This window comes from Zasmidium cellare (assembly GCF_010093935.1).
Source record: "Zasmidium cellare ATCC 36951 unplaced genomic scaffold M409scaffold_91, whole genome shotgun sequence".
Classification (NCBI taxonomy): Eukaryota; Fungi; Ascomycota; class Dothideomycetes; order Mycosphaerellales; family Mycosphaerellaceae; genus Zasmidium; species Zasmidium cellare.
The window spans coordinates 1-18,723 of NW_022987035.1; the positions used below are offsets into that span (position 1 = coordinate 1).

Consider the following 18,723-nt stretch of genomic DNA (forward strand, 5'->3'; position numbering starts at 1 on the left):
GATAATATCAAGTTAATATTAAAGATAGTCTATATAATAGAAAGTAAAGCTAGAGATAAGACTATAAATATCGTTATCCTATTTATAGAGGAGCCTTAGAAGGCTAGGACTAAGTCGAATAAGAAGAAGAGTAAAAGCAAAGTAAGTACTATAACGCCTATAAAGAAGCGTCCTTACTAATCGAGTACTACTATAAGCCTAATTCCCTATAGGATACTAGTACTAACCTATTCGAAGGAACCTATACTAGCGAATATTATATAGAGTATTAAGAAGTAACTATTTATTAAGAAGGAGCTATTAAGCTATATAGTGCGAACGATTAATATCTAGAAGATACTAGAGTTTGTCGATATAATAAAAGATAGTATATAGAGCAAGTACCCTAGTAACGATCTATAAGTAGCTAGGTAGGGGGATTAATATTAAAGCGAGTAGGTTAAGAGCGAGTACTAAGATTAATAATTAAGTAGCCTTTAACAGCCAGAGAAGAAGAAGCAGCGGCTAAGGCGTAAACCTAATAGATACAAGTAAATAAGAAGGTATAGGATTATTAGAAAGCTATATATTTAAAGTGCTCGCTTATACGAGGCTACGAGCGCTATATTAACTTATAATTCTCCGGCTTAGGTCCCTTAATCTACCTATTAATTTTAGCTAACTTATTATCTATCTCTATAGTCGTCTAATTAATCTAAAACTAAGTAATAGAAACGATCTCTTTAACCGCAGTACTAGCACTCTTATAACTAGTAAAAGACGGACCTAATTAAGCCTTAGTAAGCTCCTCGAGCTTATACTCGACGAGCTTAGATACTCGTATATACCGGCTAGAAATAATATAGTAATAGGTAACTATAAGATTATCGTAAGCCTAGTTAAGGAGGTTTATAAAGCGATTCTACTAGCGAGTACCCTCGTTAGCGCAAATACCTAGCTTAATAATAGTATTAGTAGTCTACTTATAGTACTCGCGGTACTTACTAAGCTCTTACTTAAGCTTCTTAATCTCTCTATCTTAATACTTAATATACTAAATAACCTTATTTTACTCCTTATAGGTCGGTATATAGAAGAGAGTCTCTAGAGCTAGTATATTAGGCTCTAAATTAACCTTCTATAGAGTACTAAATAAGGTACTTATATCTATAGCTACTATAGCTAGTATAGTCGCCTTAGTATTACGAGTACTATCTATAGTATCCTACGTATCCTCTATATCTATATCCTCGCCTATAGTCTCTTAAATATATCTACTAGTACTCGCTATATAGCTACCGCGCTAGTAGAACTTATAGCGAGTATATACTATAACCTCTATCTTAAATATTATATATACGTAGCCTCTATTAGTATACGCTTAATAGATACGAGTAGTATAAGTACCCTTATCTATCTCTTTAATATAACTAGCGTAATCGTACTTCTTAAGCCTCTAATTAAGGTTACGCTTTACTTAGGCGGCCGCCTACGAGTACTATACGACGAGGATATTAAAGTCGTCTTTAGTAATCGAGTAGTACTTACTTTTAGTTATAGAGCGGCGGTATTTATATAGATTATTAGTAATAGCTTTACGAACACTTTAGGCGAGTATATATCGTGTTTAAGTCGCTATACTCGCTATTATTACTATTGTCTTTAGATTACGAGTAGTATAAGTAGTTTAAAGCGAGTATAAAGGTAGCGGTATATAAAGTTATACTAGAGCGACAATAGGCGTTTAAATAGTATTGTTTTTAGTAAAGGAGAGGTTTAAGTAAAGCGAGAAGTGAAGTGAGATCTATCTAATAATAAGGATTAAGGGTCAATCGAGCACCTGCCTAGGTCATGTGGGTTGAGATATTGTTAGGTGCGGCCTGCCGTCACTAAAGGCTTACGAGAAGGACGGGAAGGCAAGCTCAACGGCAGCAGCAAGCACTCCTCGACTTCAACACCAACATGAGCCTCATCACAAACACACGACTTCAACTCCGGCATCCATGCCGCTGTCGTCGCAGTGAAATGCGCCACACACTCGCTCGGCCAATCACTGCACCACGACTGCATAAACGCGAATGATGCTCGACTACTGATCAAAACACAACAACATCGAACACCAAAACAGCATGTCACGAAGCACCCAGTTCTCGACGCCCGTACATCAGCAAGTACTAGAAAAGACACCGGGACCACCGAAAGATGGAACCGTCAAAGGACCCGTCTCCTTTCTGAACCCAACACGAGCGAACTTCGATTTACCAGCGCCCGCTGAAGCGACAGCACGAACGGAAGTCTCGGGCAAAGACGCGTATCGAGTTGAGTGGCGCGCGCGAGACAATCGCAAAGGTCTGTTATCTCACCATCTGCGCTCGCAAGGTGAATCAAGCTGAGAGACTTCAGGTCGTCATATTCTGGTCGTCCCACCTACACATGCACCGACCGAGCCACCACGAATCACGAGCTCATCAGGTGCCATTGCTCAAGGAGTGTGGCGTATGATTACAGGTATGCTGCAGCTATGCTCTCACTCTGAATGCGCCTCCTTTAGCAATGAGGTGCTCTTGGCATATTATTGCATGAGCGAATTGCAGAACACCTACTAAGCGCCAGTACACATGTGCTAATGAGACTGCAGTATGGGCCTGGTGGGACGTCTCGTGGTGGATTGCGGTTCTCTTCACATACGGCTCAGCCATCTTTGCGGTCTCTTCGTTCTTCTACTGGCTTCCCCTGGCGGCTCCCAGCATTACGTTTCACGACGAATCGCTCGTTGCAGGTGGAGTGATGGCCTTCATTGGTGCTACTTTGTTCACGGTCGGAGGAGTCCTCCTCATCGTGGAGGCCTCCAACGAGAACCAGACTGGATGCTTTGGCTGGGCCGTCGAGCATCTCTTCGTTGCAGACGACACGAACGGACCAGAAGCTGAGAAGCAGGCATCAGAGGTCCGCTCTCAACCCAACGCGTGCAAGCATCATCATCACCGCGGATTGCATCATGGCGTTCACCTGCAACATCCAGAGGCTGGTAGGAAGTGGGAATGGGCACCCACTCGGCATGAGCTTACTTCACACTACCTCCGGGAGATTGGATTCCTCGGCTCGTTCATCATGGCCATCGGTGCTGTTGTGTTCTACGTAAGATGAGTCTCGTTACGTGGGAATTCACACAACTAATGAAGTCCTGCAGGTCAGTGGAATCATGGCCTTGCCGGGCATCTACAACAAAATCTCAACACCCGTCTTATGGGGCACGTACTGGCTCGCCTACCTCGTCGGTGGCGTTCTCTTCACCGTCAGTTCACTTTTGTACGTCCTCGAAACGCAAAAGAAGTGGTGGCTCCCAGCACCGAAAGTACTCGGCTGGTGGATCGGAGTCTTCAATCTCACCGGCAGCGTGGGATGGGTTCTCAGCGCCAGCTTTGGCTACTGCTCTCCATCTTGGTGTGCATATCAGAGCAATCTCAGCACTCTCTGGGCCAGCTTTGCCTTCTTATTCGGCAGCTTGTTGCTGTGGTATGAGGCCTTGGATAAGTATCCTGTCTATCGAGCAAAGGCTTAAAGGCGGTGTTTTCGGATTGTCGATAAATATGCTAACGATTAGAATAACCTTGCTTCGACAGGCGACACTCGAAAAGTGCAGCTTTAAGAGATACGCCCACGAGAATCGAATCGATTGCACTTCCATGCTTTTCACACAGCCAATCCCTACTCGTCGCCGGTCTCCTGATAGAAGCTGCTACTCCATTTGCGCATGCGCAAATTCGCCCAATCGGTCACATGCTCGTATCGTGCACACACGCAGACAACTTTGCTCTATCGTCTAGCATTCCAAAGAAAGCAAAACAGACTCGTCTCGAGATGGTGTCCGTACGAACTTTTTTCACCATCCCGAATGATACGGCCCGATCGGACCCATCTACCCAAAACTGTTGCCTAGAACCTTCAGCTGCCCTTCTCGACAAGCGCATCGAAGTTAACCGAGTCACGATGTTCGAATACATGGCGAGGGATTCAGGACCATGTGGTGCACATGCGGGACACAGGCGAGAAGGAAGGAAGGAAGGCCAGAGTTCTGCTTAAACGAAGAGTTTAGCTGCAGAGAGGGCTTTCGTTCGTTACCAGTGGAATGGTAGTGCCGACGGAAGAAGCGTGTAGTGAGGTTAGTAAGTTGCCGTCTGAATGACAACGGAAAGGTAAGAGTGAAGTCGGTTCTTGCGATCGAATGCGGAATCGGAGATGCCTACGTGCGTAGCGGACTTCCCTAAACCTAACTGGTTTCATGATAGGACTACATGGACACGAGCAGGTGTATGTCTGCGCCTTATTGAATCCTTCGGCGAACGAATCCTCCAGGCTTGTCTTTAGTGTATGATTGATTCCATCGACGCCAGGAAGGATTTTGGCTTTTAAGCTTGCCTCGTGGTCCATGTGCCTTCCTGAACGGACCAAGTATACTGGTTTAGGTTTGACTATATCGACCTCTAGTCTTCCAAGCAGCCACGGAGGATAAGATTCCATGGTTTGCCTTCGTTGACTTCCATGTGCTGGCCCTACCGTGTTAGTCAGCGGCTGAGGATGAATCAGTAGAGACTTACGGCCATCGTCCGTGAAGCGGCGAAGGATGCGTGGAAGGAAGCAGTCCAGAAGGGCCAAGAAGGGTTACTAGGACTAAAGGGTCAAACGCCATTGCTATGCATACTAACTAACCACGCTCGAGATGCTGCTAACGCTGACTGAATGGAACAGAACGCCGTACGAAATGCAAGCAAGCAAGCAAGCACAGCCATGACACCAACAAACCAACTCCTTCGGAATGCTCAATCCGTCCAGTTCAGTCCAGCCCATCGATTCCACCACTCGTCACATCCGTCCGCCTTGACAGATCAACTCGGCCCAGCAGCCTCGCCACCACCGCCACTGCCACTCCCACCCTGCTGCACCCCCTGATTCTCCACCCTCTCCCTCGGCGCCGGCATCTGCGCATCAAACCCCCTCAACATAGTCGCAATATACCTATGAAAGCCCACATAATGCACCAACGCCACGGTCCCCTCCCTCCCCATCTTCGCCACACAATCATTCCACGCCCGCTCGGACAGATTCCCGCTCGAAGCACACAGCTCCCGCGCGACGCCATACGCCGCCTTCTCCTCCTCGCTGAAGGACTGAGCGTACAGCCCCGCGCGCAAGCTATCGAGTTCATTCTTCGTCATCCCCCTCTCCTGCGCCAGCCGCCCGTTGAAATAAAAGTGATAATTCGAATTCTCGTACGCGGCGACCACCAACGCGATGATGGTGCGCGTGCGGTCCGTCAGGCCGGGGAGTTCGAAGAGGGCGTTGCAGAAATCTAGGAAGGCGCGGCCGACGTGCGGCGTGTGCAGGAGGATGCCGAAGGGGCCGACGAGGGCGCCGGTCGAGGGGAGTTTGTAGGTGATGTTGGCGCCTTGTAGGACTTGGGAGGTGTGTTCGTTGAAGGCGTTGTAGAGGGCGGAGGTTTCGGCGTTGTGTTTGCCTGTTAGGGTTGAGGGGTGCATTAGGCCTAGGCGGTTCATTTTTGTGTGGTGGTGTTTGGGGGTTGTTAAGGGTGGTGTTGGTTGATGTTGGTGATTAGTGGTAGAGGAGAGAGGAAGAGGTGGTGGTGATAGAAGTCTTTCCTTCTTTCTCTCTTGGACGGTAACAGGTTGCCACGAAGCGGAAAAGAACGTGATGATTGATTGATCGATTTCGAATCCGTCAACTCCAAGCGTTAGCAAAAAGATAAATAGAAACCTAACTTCACGAACAAGTGAAAACCCTGAGACGAACAGGCACGTATATATCTACCAGCTCTCACCTTTCCAAAGTGATCGTCACCACAACGACTATACCTAGCTAACAACTACACAGGTCATCCACCCATCCAAACGCGCTGGCGTCGTGGACAGGCTGTCGAGGCTAGACAATATTCGATGGAGCTCTCCGGAATCGCCTCGCAGGAAAAGGACGCCTCGTCTCCCCCGGTCCGACGTGCAGGCAGAGGCTAGAGAGTCTCTCGTCTAGTAGCAAAAGTGATAGACGCCCACAGGGTCCCCATCCGCCCAAGTCGAGCCGCAAAATGTGTAGTCATCGACGCAAGGCTTGTGACAGTGAAGGAACGACGACGAAACTTCTCACTACGGCATGCACAGGCGCCCGCGGGAGAGGGAAGGGAAGGGAACATGCTTTTGCGGTGCCTAGCCGAGTTCGCACGTAGCACTGCGGTCTGCCGTGCGATGCGGGCGTGTAGGGAGGTCTTTCTTAACGGGTGACGTCTGCCAGGGAGAGGATGGCGAGGGCGGTGGATCGGTACCTGCAGCAGCAGCAGTCTCTCGGTCTCAGCGGCTGTCGTTTGATACGGAGGCCGTTCCGTCGAAGGTATAGCTGGGATTTCGAGAATCGGGTATTACTCATCGTGCGAGGAACCTTTGCTGCTTCGAGGTTGGATGTGATGTGTGAGAGGTGAGGTCCGATACCACATACAACGCCCGGCAGCTGCGGGCGACCAGCCGCATTGTCGCCGGTCCGTAGAGCTGAACTTGAACTGCGCCGTAAGGTTGTGTCCGCGGGAGCGCCAAATCCAGGAGTCCTGAAGCACCGGGCAAAATGTGGAGCCGTCCACCAATATTCTTCCTCGAAAGTGCGTTGATCAAAGACCTTACACCTCATGTTCGGAATTCGGAATACAGAAACGTCGTGTTCGGGCCCGACGGAGCGATATGTGATCCCGTGTCTGTGATCTTCCCTCCACGCTTCGGTCTCGTCTCACTCTCATCAAATCCGGCTAAATCATTAATTGCGACTTTTCGGGGTATGCTGACTGTTTCGAATTTTGGTCTGTCCAAACGATCGTCCACGTACTTCGACGCTGTTGGAATCACCAGTAAACAAGAATAGACAGAGAGAGTGAGTGTTTGTGTGAGAGACGAGGTGGCACCGTTTAGAGAAGGCTCATCGAGAACGTCTGTCGTCGGTCGTCGGTCGGTCTGCCACATGCCCCCCGTCTTAGCCCAGAACAGCACTGTTTGATTCCATGCAGGGAAATACCAGAAGGATTCGAAATTTTTGACATAACGGAAGTACCTCTGTACACGTAGATCTCTCATTCTCACTCACACACAAGAGAAGAAAGGCCGTTCAATTTCCTTTCATGACGGGACATACATCATCCTTTTTCATTCATTTCTGCCCGTCAATGGACTCGACAGGCCTACGTTCTCAACACTGTCGACGTCAATCGGGCTTTCGCTGACAAAAGAAGGGCTCATGACAGGACTCAGCGCGACTTTCGGTCGGGGTTTGAAGATGCTGGCATATTCGGCGTCTTGCTCGAACAGCTTCTCCCGCGGCGTGATGCTTCTCTGTGGTGTGTCTTCCTCTGCATCGAGGTGGTTCGTGCCGACTGTGGACCTTCGAGGTGCCTGATCCTTCTGGGGGGTCTCAAACTGGTTGATGGGATATGCTGTGCGGGATCGAGCGTGGATGCTCGTTCGTTTTGTGATGGTAGGTGCAGATGCGGGCTGCGGCGCAAGTGATATGGATTGTCGCGTGCGTTCGTGGAGTGTAGGTCGACGTTCGAGCATGGCCTGTGCGGAAGCGGTATGCAAGTGAGGCGAGTCGACTGCGTCTGCTGTGTCGCCGATATTGGATCCTTGCATCTCTGGATTGATGGAGCCAAGCTCATCTGCACTCTTGAATGCCATTGACATGCGGGTGCGGTCTGCAAGCGAGGGTCGCACAGTCCTGCCCATGCTGTCCATGTTCCTTCCTGCGACGCCGAGATTGGAGATTCTGGACGGCAGCTCTATTGCACTGTCTGGATTACCAATGCTCGACCGTGCTGACTTTGGGGTGCTCGTTCCTGAATTGCCTCGTGTAGGGGTGCTGTTGGAAGATATCCCAAGACCTTGTCCTTCATTGATACTGCTGATATCGCTGTCCTGTCGCATTCGACGAGCAGCTCCCGCGATCGCATCGTCCAGCTGTTTGTTGCATGAGGGGTCCTCGACAGGTGAGGAGAGCATGGACATTCTCCCAGAAGAGCTCGGCGAGATACTACTACGCTTCGTCTTAAGAGGCGAGAAGATCTCTGACTTCAACGGGATAGGCTCTCGCTGACTGATGACCTTTGGCTGTTGGTATGAGCGTGATCTCGAGGACATACGTTTGCCGAAGATAGGACGCATGGGGACTGCCGTCTGCGAGTTCGAGCGTTGATGTGGCTCTATGTTATTCATGGCGAAGTCGTGGGAGACGCTGGGTTTCCGGTACGACTGTGGTCTTGCTCGTGGTGTCGCCTCGAGCTCAGGGACTGGAGCATTCTGCACCACTGACTTCTTTCGCAGTTCCTCTCGCATGGCCGTCAGGATCTCGTCGTATTTGGTGACACTGTCATGTTTCTGATGGTGTTTCATGGGCGAGGGCGGTGACGGTGGGTCGTGCTCCATGTCGCGAAGGGTCAAATTCTGATGCCGGTCGAACTGCATGCCATCGCCCTTGTTAGCAGCACCTGGACCCTTTGCATTTGAGGACTTTGAGCCCAGCAATTTCTCCTGAAAGCTCTGCCACTTTTGAAGCCTTCGTTTCTGGTAGCGCATGCGGTGGTTCAAGTCCTCTAGCACACCGTGCTCGGCATTGGCTGACGAGAAGAGCTGATTCTCCTTGTTCGCGCCCCAGATGGACTCAAATGACCTCGTCAAGATACTGTCTGAGCCAGCACCGTCATCGCCATTGACCAGTGCCGAGCGAAGCTCTTCGCTGCCAACCCAATCCTTCTCCAGCACTTCCTCGGCGACAATGCTCTTCTTCTGTGACCGACCTCGTCCCCGCTCCTGGACTATCCCTTTTCTCTCCCTCAGATCAATCTCCTTGTCCATCATGACATGATACAATCTCCCAAAGGTCTGTCTCTTGCGCTCCTTCTCAGACAACACTCTCGTCAACGCAGCCCTATGCGCAATAGCTAGCGGCAGCATGCTCTCCCTTTGACTCTTTCGCAAACTCTCCGCAGTAGCAATCCTCTCAGCAATAGGGGTACCATTCTTATTCTGTTTGTCCACTGTAACCTTCCTGAGCACAATACTCGAGAAGGACAAACATAACTCCCAGAACTTGTCACCCTGACAATCGTCCAGCATCGACTTCCTCAACACCGTCTCCCTCCCCAACACCCCATTCTTCTTCAACTCGTTCAGACATCTGTACAGCGCCGCGCGGAGGTTGATGCTCTGCAAAGGCTCCAACGGCGGGAAGAAAGGCTGCAGTTTGTCCTGCGTCGTCGCCGGGTCGTAGACCTGGAACAGTTGATATAGACACCACTCGGTGCACCGAATCCGCGCGCGAGCATCGAGACTGCTGAAGCTGGAGGGGGTGATGGCAGGCCAATCTGGGAGGAGGTCCAGATTCAATAGCCGGACATTCTTGACAAACAGATTAATAACGGCGGAGTCGCTAGTCGGTTTGCTCGTGACGTCTGCAAGCTTCCTCGACGCGGCCCGTTTGTGAGAGTGATGGGAGGTGGTGCTGGTCGCGGACTCTGGGCGGCGGTGGTCCATGACTCTGCGGAGTTGTGAACATGTCCTATGCAGCGGGCGGGCGTGTCATGGAATCACTTGTATAGACGCATGGCGGCGACGACGTGGTGAGCCTCCTTTCGCGGGTGTCGAGGGGCGAAATTGCAAGGCATGGACACCGTTATGCAGGAGGGTAAACACACATGCTTTCAAAATAGCCACTGCACATGGAGCCAGCTCGGGGCTGGATCTACTGCAGGGATCGTCTCGCCCGCTGACTCCTCCATTGGCTGCTGGCAGTCCGTGGGCAGCGACGGATTGTTTGTTATCGACACCCTTTGTCCGGCGTCAAACACCGGATCCAAAGCCAGCACAATCACAGGCACTACATATACCGCCGGACACGCCAGCGATTAGAGCCATCCTGGACGCCGTCACTGCGTTCTGCAGGAGAAGCAGCCGTTGCGTCAGAGCATAGCGTAGCACCACAACACCCCGCCATCACAACAGGACACGACAGCAGCAGCCATGGCACCGGAAGCCGTGCAGACCAATGAAACGCCCAGTAAACATTCACTCTCTGACAGTGACGTCTATCGACAAGACTGACAATCCACCGCAGAGCCCACGTCAGGTCTGTTGACGCCCTCCCAGGCCGACAACCACTGGACACCAGAGACCGGTACGTGAGCAACGCTGTCCAGGCTGGAGCAAGAGTCCTCCGTGAGCCTTACCTGTACCATAGCCACTGCCATCCCTACTCTAACTAACGCACCTCACGCAGTCCTCTCGACCCTCCCAGAGCGCCCGCAAACAGACTCCACCTCGCCCCTCCCCTTCTTCCACCTCCTCGAGCGCCTCAAAACCACCAAGCGCGAGGGATGGCGCCGCTTCGACATCCACCACGGCGAATCCATCGCAGACCACATGTACCGCATGTCCATCATCACCATGCTCTGCCCACCCTCACTCGCCCCACGGATCAACCTACCGCGCTGCACGATGATGGCGCTCGTGCACGACATGGCGGAGCTGTTAGTTGGAGACATTACGCCCGTGGATGGGGTCACGAAGAGCGAGAAGTCCCGACGTGAGGCCGAGACGATGGACTACCTCACCAAGTCGTCGTTGGGCAACGTCGCCGGCGGCGCGGCGGGGGCGAATATCCGCGAGCTGTGGCAAGAGTATGAGGATAGTGAGACGCTGGAGTCGCATTTCGTGCACGATGTCGACAAGATGGAGCTGCTGCTGCAGATGATCGAGTACGAGCGGCAACACGAGGGCAAGGTGGATTTGGGAGAGTTCAGTCGCGTGGCGAAGCGCATTGTGTTGCCGGAGGTGCAGCAGTGGGCGAGCGAGGTGCTGGCTGAGCGGCAGGCGTTTTGGGCGGAGAAGACGGGCAAGCAGCCGAGCGGTGTGTGGGATATTAGTGAGGAGATGAAGCTGAAGCAGGACGAGTACTACGGCAATGGGGTGGATGCTACGGTCAATGGCAACGGTAACGTGGCGGCGACGGGGAGTGAAGGCATTGCGAACGGGCAGTGAGTGCTGCGCCGGCGGCATGCCTAGGCTTGATAGCGACGCAGGGGAAAGGCGCAGCGTGGCAGGGCAGATGCCAACGCAGCAGAGGAAGAACGACAATGGCAAGTCCTAGCCTTGCGGACGACTATGACTATACTTTTCGCCCCTGGCAGGCCTGATGCACTGATATTCAGGCACCACCGGCGTGGTGGATTGTGAGGGAAGTTTCCGGGCTAGAAGGACATGCAACGCGGCTCGGTGCAGCAGGCCCAATAAGTGCTGATGGGCCGCGCCGTTATGACAGCATCTGGCATTTGTTATGACTTTTTGCAGATAGACGAGCGAACGAATGTCGCGAGAGACGAGAAGTTTCATGTGTGGAAGCCGTCGATCCGGGTGCGTTCGTGCGTGTTTCGTCATCTCTGCTGACCGGGATTTTTCGCAAGCACTTACCTCACTTACCTTTGGTGTCGCTGAGTGGTTCGCGAGATGGGTGTGGTGTTCGTGTGGTCAGATCTCGTTTCCCGGTCGATGACTTTGCGTGTCGGCCTCAGCAGACATGTTGGTGTCGAATCGACTTGTGGGATGCAGGATATGAAATCTCTTCCTCGTCCTGCAGTCCGTAGTTGCAGAGAGGGCTGCGTTATGCCGTAGGGCAGAAAATTCCTCTCGACACCAGCCTCAGGATGCGACACTGCAGCTTCGCCTAAGTGAGGTGCAAACTCTCCTCTCCTCCAACAAGCCACGTTGGATGCGAGCCCCCACGTCGACACTTATGTAATCCTGCAGGAGGGCCACATTGCGTCTTTTCCTTCTGGGCTTCCCTCTTCCAGCCTTATGGGAACGCCACATGCTTCGTGTGGTTGGAATCGAGATAATTGTCCGACGGACGGGTGGTGTGGATGTTCGTGTCCCGTGTGATGCGGCTGGGCAGCGTGGTGAAGGGTCTATGATCTCAGCAAAGCGGAGAAGCGAGACGCGTGATGTGATGGTGGGTGGATGGCGTATTGCTTTCTCTGGTAAGGCAGGTGTATTTTTGGTCATCCCACGCTGCGTGGGATGGCAGAGGGAAAAGAAAGGCTGACATTGCGTGTAGGGCCAAGTCAATGTTGGGTGATGATGCTCGTCCGTCGTTCATGCTGTGCGTGAGGGGTTGGTTGGAAAATCTGGGGAAGGCTGGTGGTACGGCGGCTTGTTCTTGTTTGTCTGGCTTGTGGGTTGTTTGATGGCGTGAAGTGAGGACGATTTAGACTCATTTGACACAGCTCCACCAAAGCCGTCGCGCCCGCTCGAGTTACCAGACGGGAGGGAGGCTGGCAGTAACGTTGCTGACAGTGGTCGTAGCGTGTATGTCAGAGCGAGCGACCGGAGAAGACGGCAGGGGCGTGAGGAGAAAGGCAGCGAGTACGTACTGGCGGTGTTTCGATTAGTTGTGAGAATCAGTTGGCGTTTCCCACCAGTCGTCCCGTTTGGTTAAGGGAGCATGCGACAGTGAGCCACCGGGCCCCAGCGCCTGCTGCAATCATCCCAGCAGAGTTCAGCCCAGTGTGGCGAGTTGCAGCGCAGACACATGGCCGCCTGCGGTAGGAGCTCGCCTCTGCTCCAATCCGGCGAAATGCTGGGCCTGCTGGACATGCGCGGTTGGCGCAGGCATTCGACGGTCCTCATCATGATCGGGGAGAGGCATCTGCGGCGGGTGGGCAGTGGCATTCGTTCAGTGTCGACCGCGCGCAATGGCCGCCGTGATCCTGGTGCGAGCGTGAGGCTGCCTCGCTTTGATTCCCCGCTGCTGCAGTGTGCTGCATCGGCCCTGCGTGAGCCTTCGATCGAGTGGAGGGTCGTGCGGTGGTCATCGGTGCGGAAGAGTCTGTTACGCGCAGGCGAATCATAGCGCAGGCAGTCAGCGGACGAGGCATGTCGTGGGAGGACTGCCAGTGAATGTATATACCGTCGCCCCGCTCGCAGGGCGTGACGGTCGAGAGTGGTGAATGGTATCTGAGAGATCTCGGGAAGCAGTTTTCTGCTAGCGGACGACATCCCACGCTTTGCCCTTCCCCACATGCGCAAGTCGGTACAGTACCAGCTGCTCACTGCTCACCTCACCATGGCTATTGGCGCTTGAGGGCCTTCAGGATACGGGCGCTCACGTCTGCTGCTCGCTGTGCAACACCAACACCCTCCGCCGCCCCCCGTTCGGACATCCTGGCCCCGGCTCGACTCCACTTCTCCACAGCCATCTGCACGCCAGAAGCGTGCGCAGCGCTGTGCATCGTTGCGCCTGGCTGGCTGCTGCTGTCCGTCATAGTCATCCTCCTCCGCCGCCTACCAATACCCTCTGCGCGCGTGCCTCTTCCTCCTCGACACCCCGTCACCTGCCCTGCCCCCGCCAACCCGCTGCCCCAGCTCGCGAGGCGCACGTGGACCCCCTCCAGGCGATGACGAGAGCCGCAGTCCACCACCTCCGGAGAACGAACGCCTCGAGCATGCTGACCAACCGTGCGCGCGCAACCAGCAACTACCGACACTTCAACTCGCCGCGACCTGTCTGGACGTTGATATGAACATCCCCGGGGTCACCATGAAGGGCACTTCCGACACTGCGGGCTCCGCGCCGTTGGAGACGCGGCCCGGCAGCAAGAGCAATGACGAGAATGTGGAGATGGAGGACGCCGAACACGAGGTCGACGACTTGACCTCCACCTCGAAACCCAAGAAGAAGCGTCGTGTGATCAAGCCGACCGACAAGAAGTATGAGTGTCCGCAGCCTGATTGCGGCAAGTCGTACTCGAGGGCCGAGCATCTGTACCGGCATCAACTGAATCGTTCGTATCCCCGAAGCCTGCCCGCGCCATGTTGATATCCGACCTGGAAGCTGACGTCTTGCCAGACACGCCCAAGCAAATCTACCACTGTGACTTCCCAGGGTGTGACCGGCACTTTGTTCGCGCCGACCTCTGTGCGCGGCACAAGGAACGGCATACCGCCAAGGGCTCCCACCTCCAACGCAAGGATGCCTTCATGAACAGCCAGCGCGTGGTTGCGAATTCGAATGGACAGACTTCCGATTCAGGAACCACGACTGCAACGCTAGCTTCGCCCGTCGATTCGGCCCATGCACCGCATCCACCATCCTCGCATTCAGAGTACATGTCATCAGCTGGTGCACCATCGATCCACCCATACACGACAGCGGGCGATCAACAACAGCAACAGCAATATCAAGGCCAATCGTCCGTACCTGAGCTGCCTCCGTTACATTCAGAAGCTCCTACACCAGTCGACCCTCATGTCAACGTTGGTGCTTCGTACAACTCATACCCGCCAGGCTTCAACACAGCGGCGAACGTTATGCCTCCACCGGCATCACCTAGTGGCAGACGATACAGCATCGACAATCAGTACGGCAGGCCGATGAACTTGACGAATGGATACGGCCAACATCAGCTAACACTCAATTCGATGCATCCGCCGCCACTCACATCCCCACCAACGTCAGCACCAATGTATGGCCAAGCGTCTTATTCCTCTCAGAATGCGGCGAGCCACAGTTATCGATCACCAACAGCCACCCAATATCCAACACTACCAGCGTTGCCATCGTTCGGTGTCCAAACTTCATATGGTGGGCCTGGCAGCGTGAGACCAGGGAGCGCAATGTCGCCTCCATCGCTCAACGGTCTGGACCAATATCAGGTGCCAAACTCGGGAGCTAACAGTGTGGCAGACTTCAATGTGATCGATCAGTATGCTTCGGGCTACGCGATGCCGGTCTTCGGCGGCGACGGTTTCAATCGTTCACCACAATCAGCTTTGGATGACGCCTTGTTCAATCAGCTGCTCGCCAGTGGTGACCTCGACATGACCAACCCTCCATCGCCGCCAACGTCAGAAATGCCACTCGAAATGCAAATTCCCACCATGCCGCTGCCAAAGATGGAGCCTGAAAAGGAAACGCCGCCCTCGTGGGACTCGACCTCGCCGACCACAAATGGCGGTATGGACTTGAGCATGCGCGAGAGCATCATAAGCGAAAAGAAACAGGGGCGTATCATCGCCTTGGTGCGGTCGTTCGAGGATGTGGAGACTTTGACTGGACGCAAGACCAAGGACCAGATTCTGTCAGGCGACACATCCGATTCGACCCACGCATTGAGCATCAACATGTTGAAGACGTACTTGACGAGTTTCTGGATCCACATTCACCAGCAAATGCCAATCATGCATCGTCCTACTTTCAACGCAGAAACGTGTCCAGATCTTCTACTTCTGTCCATGTTCTGCCTTGGCGCATGTTGTTTGGAGCGGACGCATCCTCCAGAACTGATCAAAAATTGTGCAGAGCTGGCATTCTTTTCGGCATACCACATTCGCTGGGAAGTTTTCAAGGACGTTGAGTTTAGGCCGACCGCCAAGCTGTGGACTTTCCAGACGATGCTCCTCCTCGAGCTGTTCGAGAAGATGTACAGCACGCGAGCCCTGCACGAGCGAGCTCACATCCACCACGCTACGACTCTCACCGTCATGAGGAGAGGCTCGTCACTTATTGGACGCAGCGTGATCGAATCGCCATCTGGACATCACGATCCTACGAGAACGCCGCCTGGCCCAGACGGCAGCATCAACACCAGCGGTCAAAACACGCCAGATGCATTTTGGAATCGCTGGATTACTGCCGAAGCCACCAGACGAGTCGCTTTCGCGGCGTTCATCATTGATTCAACGCATGCCACGCTTTTCGGCCATGCTGCCGTCATGTCACCACATGACCTGCGGTTGCCATTACCATGCGACGAGGCACTTTGGGCTGCCACGAGTAGTGCTGAAGTCCAAAGAGTCGAGGCGAGTCTGGCAGCGAACGGTTTTAAAACAACGACCTTCGTGGAAGGCTTGAAGAAGACGCTAAACGGGCAGAAGGTCCGCACCAATGTCTTCGGTCGTGTGGTCCTCATGGCAGGGCTGTTGAACGTGAGCTGGCATATGAATCAGCGCGATCTACAAGTATCGTCTCTCGGTCCTTCAGTTCCGCTGGGAAACCCCGTCCGCTGGCGTTCTCCCTTAACTCGCGCCTTTGACCATTGGCGCAAAGACTTTGATGAGAGCTTGAGCAAGAGCGACCACTGGCAGCAAGTGTCGAACCCTGAGAACAAGTCAAGATGCCATGTGGACCATCGAGACAACGTCTTCGAATCGCGAACATGTCTGCATAGTCTGGCGCACATGGCCATGCAAGCAGACATCGTGGATTGCGAGGTCTTTGCCGGTGCCGAACGGGCATTGGGACGAGCTGTGAGCGACTCCGATCGAGCAAGCGTGCAGCGAAAGATGCGTGAATGGGCTGTATCTGCACGGGCTCGTGATGCAGCATTCTACGCTCTGCGCTTCCTGTATGAAGTGTTGTTACCAAACGATCCAAACCAGGCTGGTCAATCCGGCGCAGCCCAACCACCACCAACTTTTACCTACAACGCGCGAGACGACTATCTGCTCAATCGGCCCTGGATCTTATACTTCGCCCTGATGATCGTGTGGTCGTGGGGATACGCCCTGGACGGTCCAATCACACCGTCCAACTACACCCTCACAACACGAGAGCTGCAAATCTACGACATGGACCACTACCTCAACCGCATGAACAGCGTCTCCACGCCCGCCGATCTAGAAAAGATCCAAGACCGCAACTCCATGGTCGGCATGCTGATCCTGATGCGCGAATGCTTCCAACAACCACGCTGGGAGCTCCTGCACGCGGCGGGCGACATGATGCAGATGTGCATCGAACTGCTCTTGCCCGGCAACACGGAGGTGAAACCAGCATCATTAGGAGGAAACAGCTTATGAACTTTGTGTGTGAAAAACTTGCATCGAAAATCAACGAAAGGACATATGGGCGGCCAACGAACGAATGACGAAGACGACATTCATCACTGAACGTAACAGGACTGAGTCAAAACACGAACAAAATTGGGGAAACAGACACAGGAACATACCAGTTACCGGACACAGCGAACCATGAAACCAAAAAGGCATCGTCATCGGGGGAAGGGAGACATCAAAAATTGGGACTGGCGCATTTGAACGGATATGGGATATGGGAATATGGGAGGCATTAGTGATACCCTTTGCGAATTTGTTTGCTGTTTTGCGACTGCGACTGCGATTGTGCTTGCGCTTTTGTAGATGTTGTTGGTTCTTCCATATGTATGGGGAGGAGCGAAGGGACTGCATCTCTTTATTCTTTTGACGGCATTTACGGGAAATCTTTTGAATTGGTCATTGAGTAACTGGACTGGGAAGGCCTTGTTTTGATTCTTTGGTGATGTTGATGAATTGATGGATTTTTGGTTGGACCGGGGGGGGGGGGGGGGGGATGGGGTTGAGATGTGTATGTGCAGTGTGCAGTGTGCATCTGGCTGGGTGCGAAAGTAGTTGGTGTATGTACGTCTATAACGTTCTTCATAAACGAGAGAGATTTGAGCTCCTTGACTGTTGTTATTATCGTAGTGTTGTCTCATCTCAGGCGAGTCTTACGTGTGTTTCTTGTTTTGGTGGTGGTGTCTGGTAATTAGAAATGGAGGGCATGCATGTAGATTGTGTGATGTCTTCTTGAGTGAGGCGTGGAAGACGCCTTCTCACAGTGTCCCTCCGTCTATCCATCCAGTGTAGATTTTCCCATCACGTCGGGATGAAATAGTTGACGACCGTGTAATTGAGTGGCAAACTACCTACGTGTGGTCAGTCCTAAGTCTCACCGGCAAGACAGCATTGTCAAAGCCAAAGTACGGATGGAGGCCGTGGGAAAGGTGACTAGTGCACAGACTCCACAATCACATGCTCCACGAGCTAGAGAAGGCTTTTTTGGTAGTTGAGGTGTATAGTGAGACCACTGTATCCGATTCTTTTTATTGGAGGCGATATAAATGTACAGGTGGGTTTCTCACAGGACTTTGCGTAGTGTTCGCTGGTGATTTAGCTCTAGCTCATTGTTGTTGGGCGTGGTACTCGCTGTGATGGCGTGTTAATGTGAGGATGGGCTGTCGGTGGAGCTTGCTGTCTCTTTCGGCGTTGGTGACGGCTGGGAATCGTTGTTCTTTGGAGCTATGTTCTATGTAGTCAATGCTCACATGCGCTTGTATCGTGTTGAGGTTGTTGTATTGGAAGGGACGAATGCGAAGCTTTCTGTCTCTAGACGTAGTTTTTGTGAGAACTCTACCGATAGTGTAGGGCAGACGACAGAAAGAGGCTGTATGATTTGAAACGCTAGAGGGAAAAGGGTTGGAGGAGCGAGACTGTGTTGCAGGAGAGGGTGTATGTATATGAGGTTACGGAGGAAAATCGAGGCGGACGTTTCTTGAATGATGACACTGGGGGCATTTGGAGAAGTCGTAGTTGTTTCGACATGGTGTACGAAGATTGAAGAGTGCGTGAAGTTGGGGCAGCATGAGCAGTTGAGAGGCAGTCTCAGCGGGCCACTGGCGAGCGTCGACTTCTTTGTAACGACTCAAGGCCAGCACCGGTTGGGCAGCCATACTTCAACGCAGCTGTTGGAGACTTACTGGAGTTGACGCCTCTGCTAGTCAGTCGGCAGATTGCGGGATTGTGAGGCTGATGAATAATGCTTCGACGCAAGAACCCTCCCATGGTCTGTCCAACTCGCCGACGTTTCCTTAGCAGATGCTGCTTGTGAGCGAGCGCC

The 18,723-nt window shown here is 52.8% G+C and overlaps 5 protein-coding genes across 5 annotated transcripts; 3 read left to right on the top strand and 2 right to left on the bottom strand.

The window, feature by feature from the left end:
• Positions 1-2,108: 2,108 nt before the first annotated feature.
• On the top strand, positions 2,109-3,541 carry M409DRAFT_31059 (uncharacterized protein; the record flags this gene model as incomplete). Its single annotated transcript, XM_033810181.1, has 4 exons — positions 2,109-2,328; positions 2,383-2,487; positions 2,618-3,117; positions 3,170-3,541. 4 exons carry the CDS (start codon positions 2,109-2,111, stop codon positions 3,539-3,541), a joined length of 1,197 nt encoding a protein of 398 aa, XP_033659316.1.
• A 1,324-nt stretch (positions 3,542-4,865) lies between these two features.
• M409DRAFT_61663 (uncharacterized protein) lies at positions 4,866-5,534 on the bottom strand (the record flags this gene model as incomplete). The annotated part of the gene is made up of 1 exon (XM_033814832.1): positions 4,866-5,534. The coding sequence occupies one exon, from the start codon at positions 5,532-5,534 to the stop codon at positions 4,866-4,868; it is 669 nt and encodes a 222-aa protein (XP_033659317.1).
• A 1,638-nt stretch (positions 5,535-7,172) lies between these two features.
• Positions 7,173-9,551, bottom strand: M409DRAFT_31061 (uncharacterized protein; the record flags this gene model as incomplete). The annotated part of the gene is made up of 1 exon (XM_033810182.1): positions 7,173-9,551. One exon carries the CDS (start codon positions 9,549-9,551, stop codon positions 7,173-7,175), a length of 2,379 nt encoding a protein of 792 aa, XP_033659318.1.
• A 486-nt stretch (positions 9,552-10,037) lies between these two features.
• On the top strand, positions 10,038-11,054 carry M409DRAFT_71653 (uncharacterized protein; the record flags this gene model as incomplete). The annotated part of the gene is made up of 3 exons (XM_033819265.1): positions 10,038-10,074; positions 10,132-10,191; positions 10,294-11,054. The coding sequence occupies 3 exons, from the start codon at positions 10,038-10,040 to the stop codon at positions 11,052-11,054; spliced, it is 858 nt and encodes a 285-aa protein (XP_033659319.1).
• A 2,635-nt stretch (positions 11,055-13,689) lies between these two features.
• On the top strand, positions 13,690-18,278 carry M409DRAFT_71654 (uncharacterized protein; the record flags this gene model as incomplete). The annotated part of the gene is made up of 3 exons (XM_033819266.1): positions 13,690-13,852; positions 13,918-16,841; positions 18,252-18,278. 3 exons carry the CDS (start codon positions 13,690-13,692, stop codon positions 18,276-18,278), a joined length of 3,114 nt encoding a protein of 1,037 aa, XP_033659320.1.
• Between the last annotated feature and the right edge of the window lie 445 nt (positions 18,279-18,723).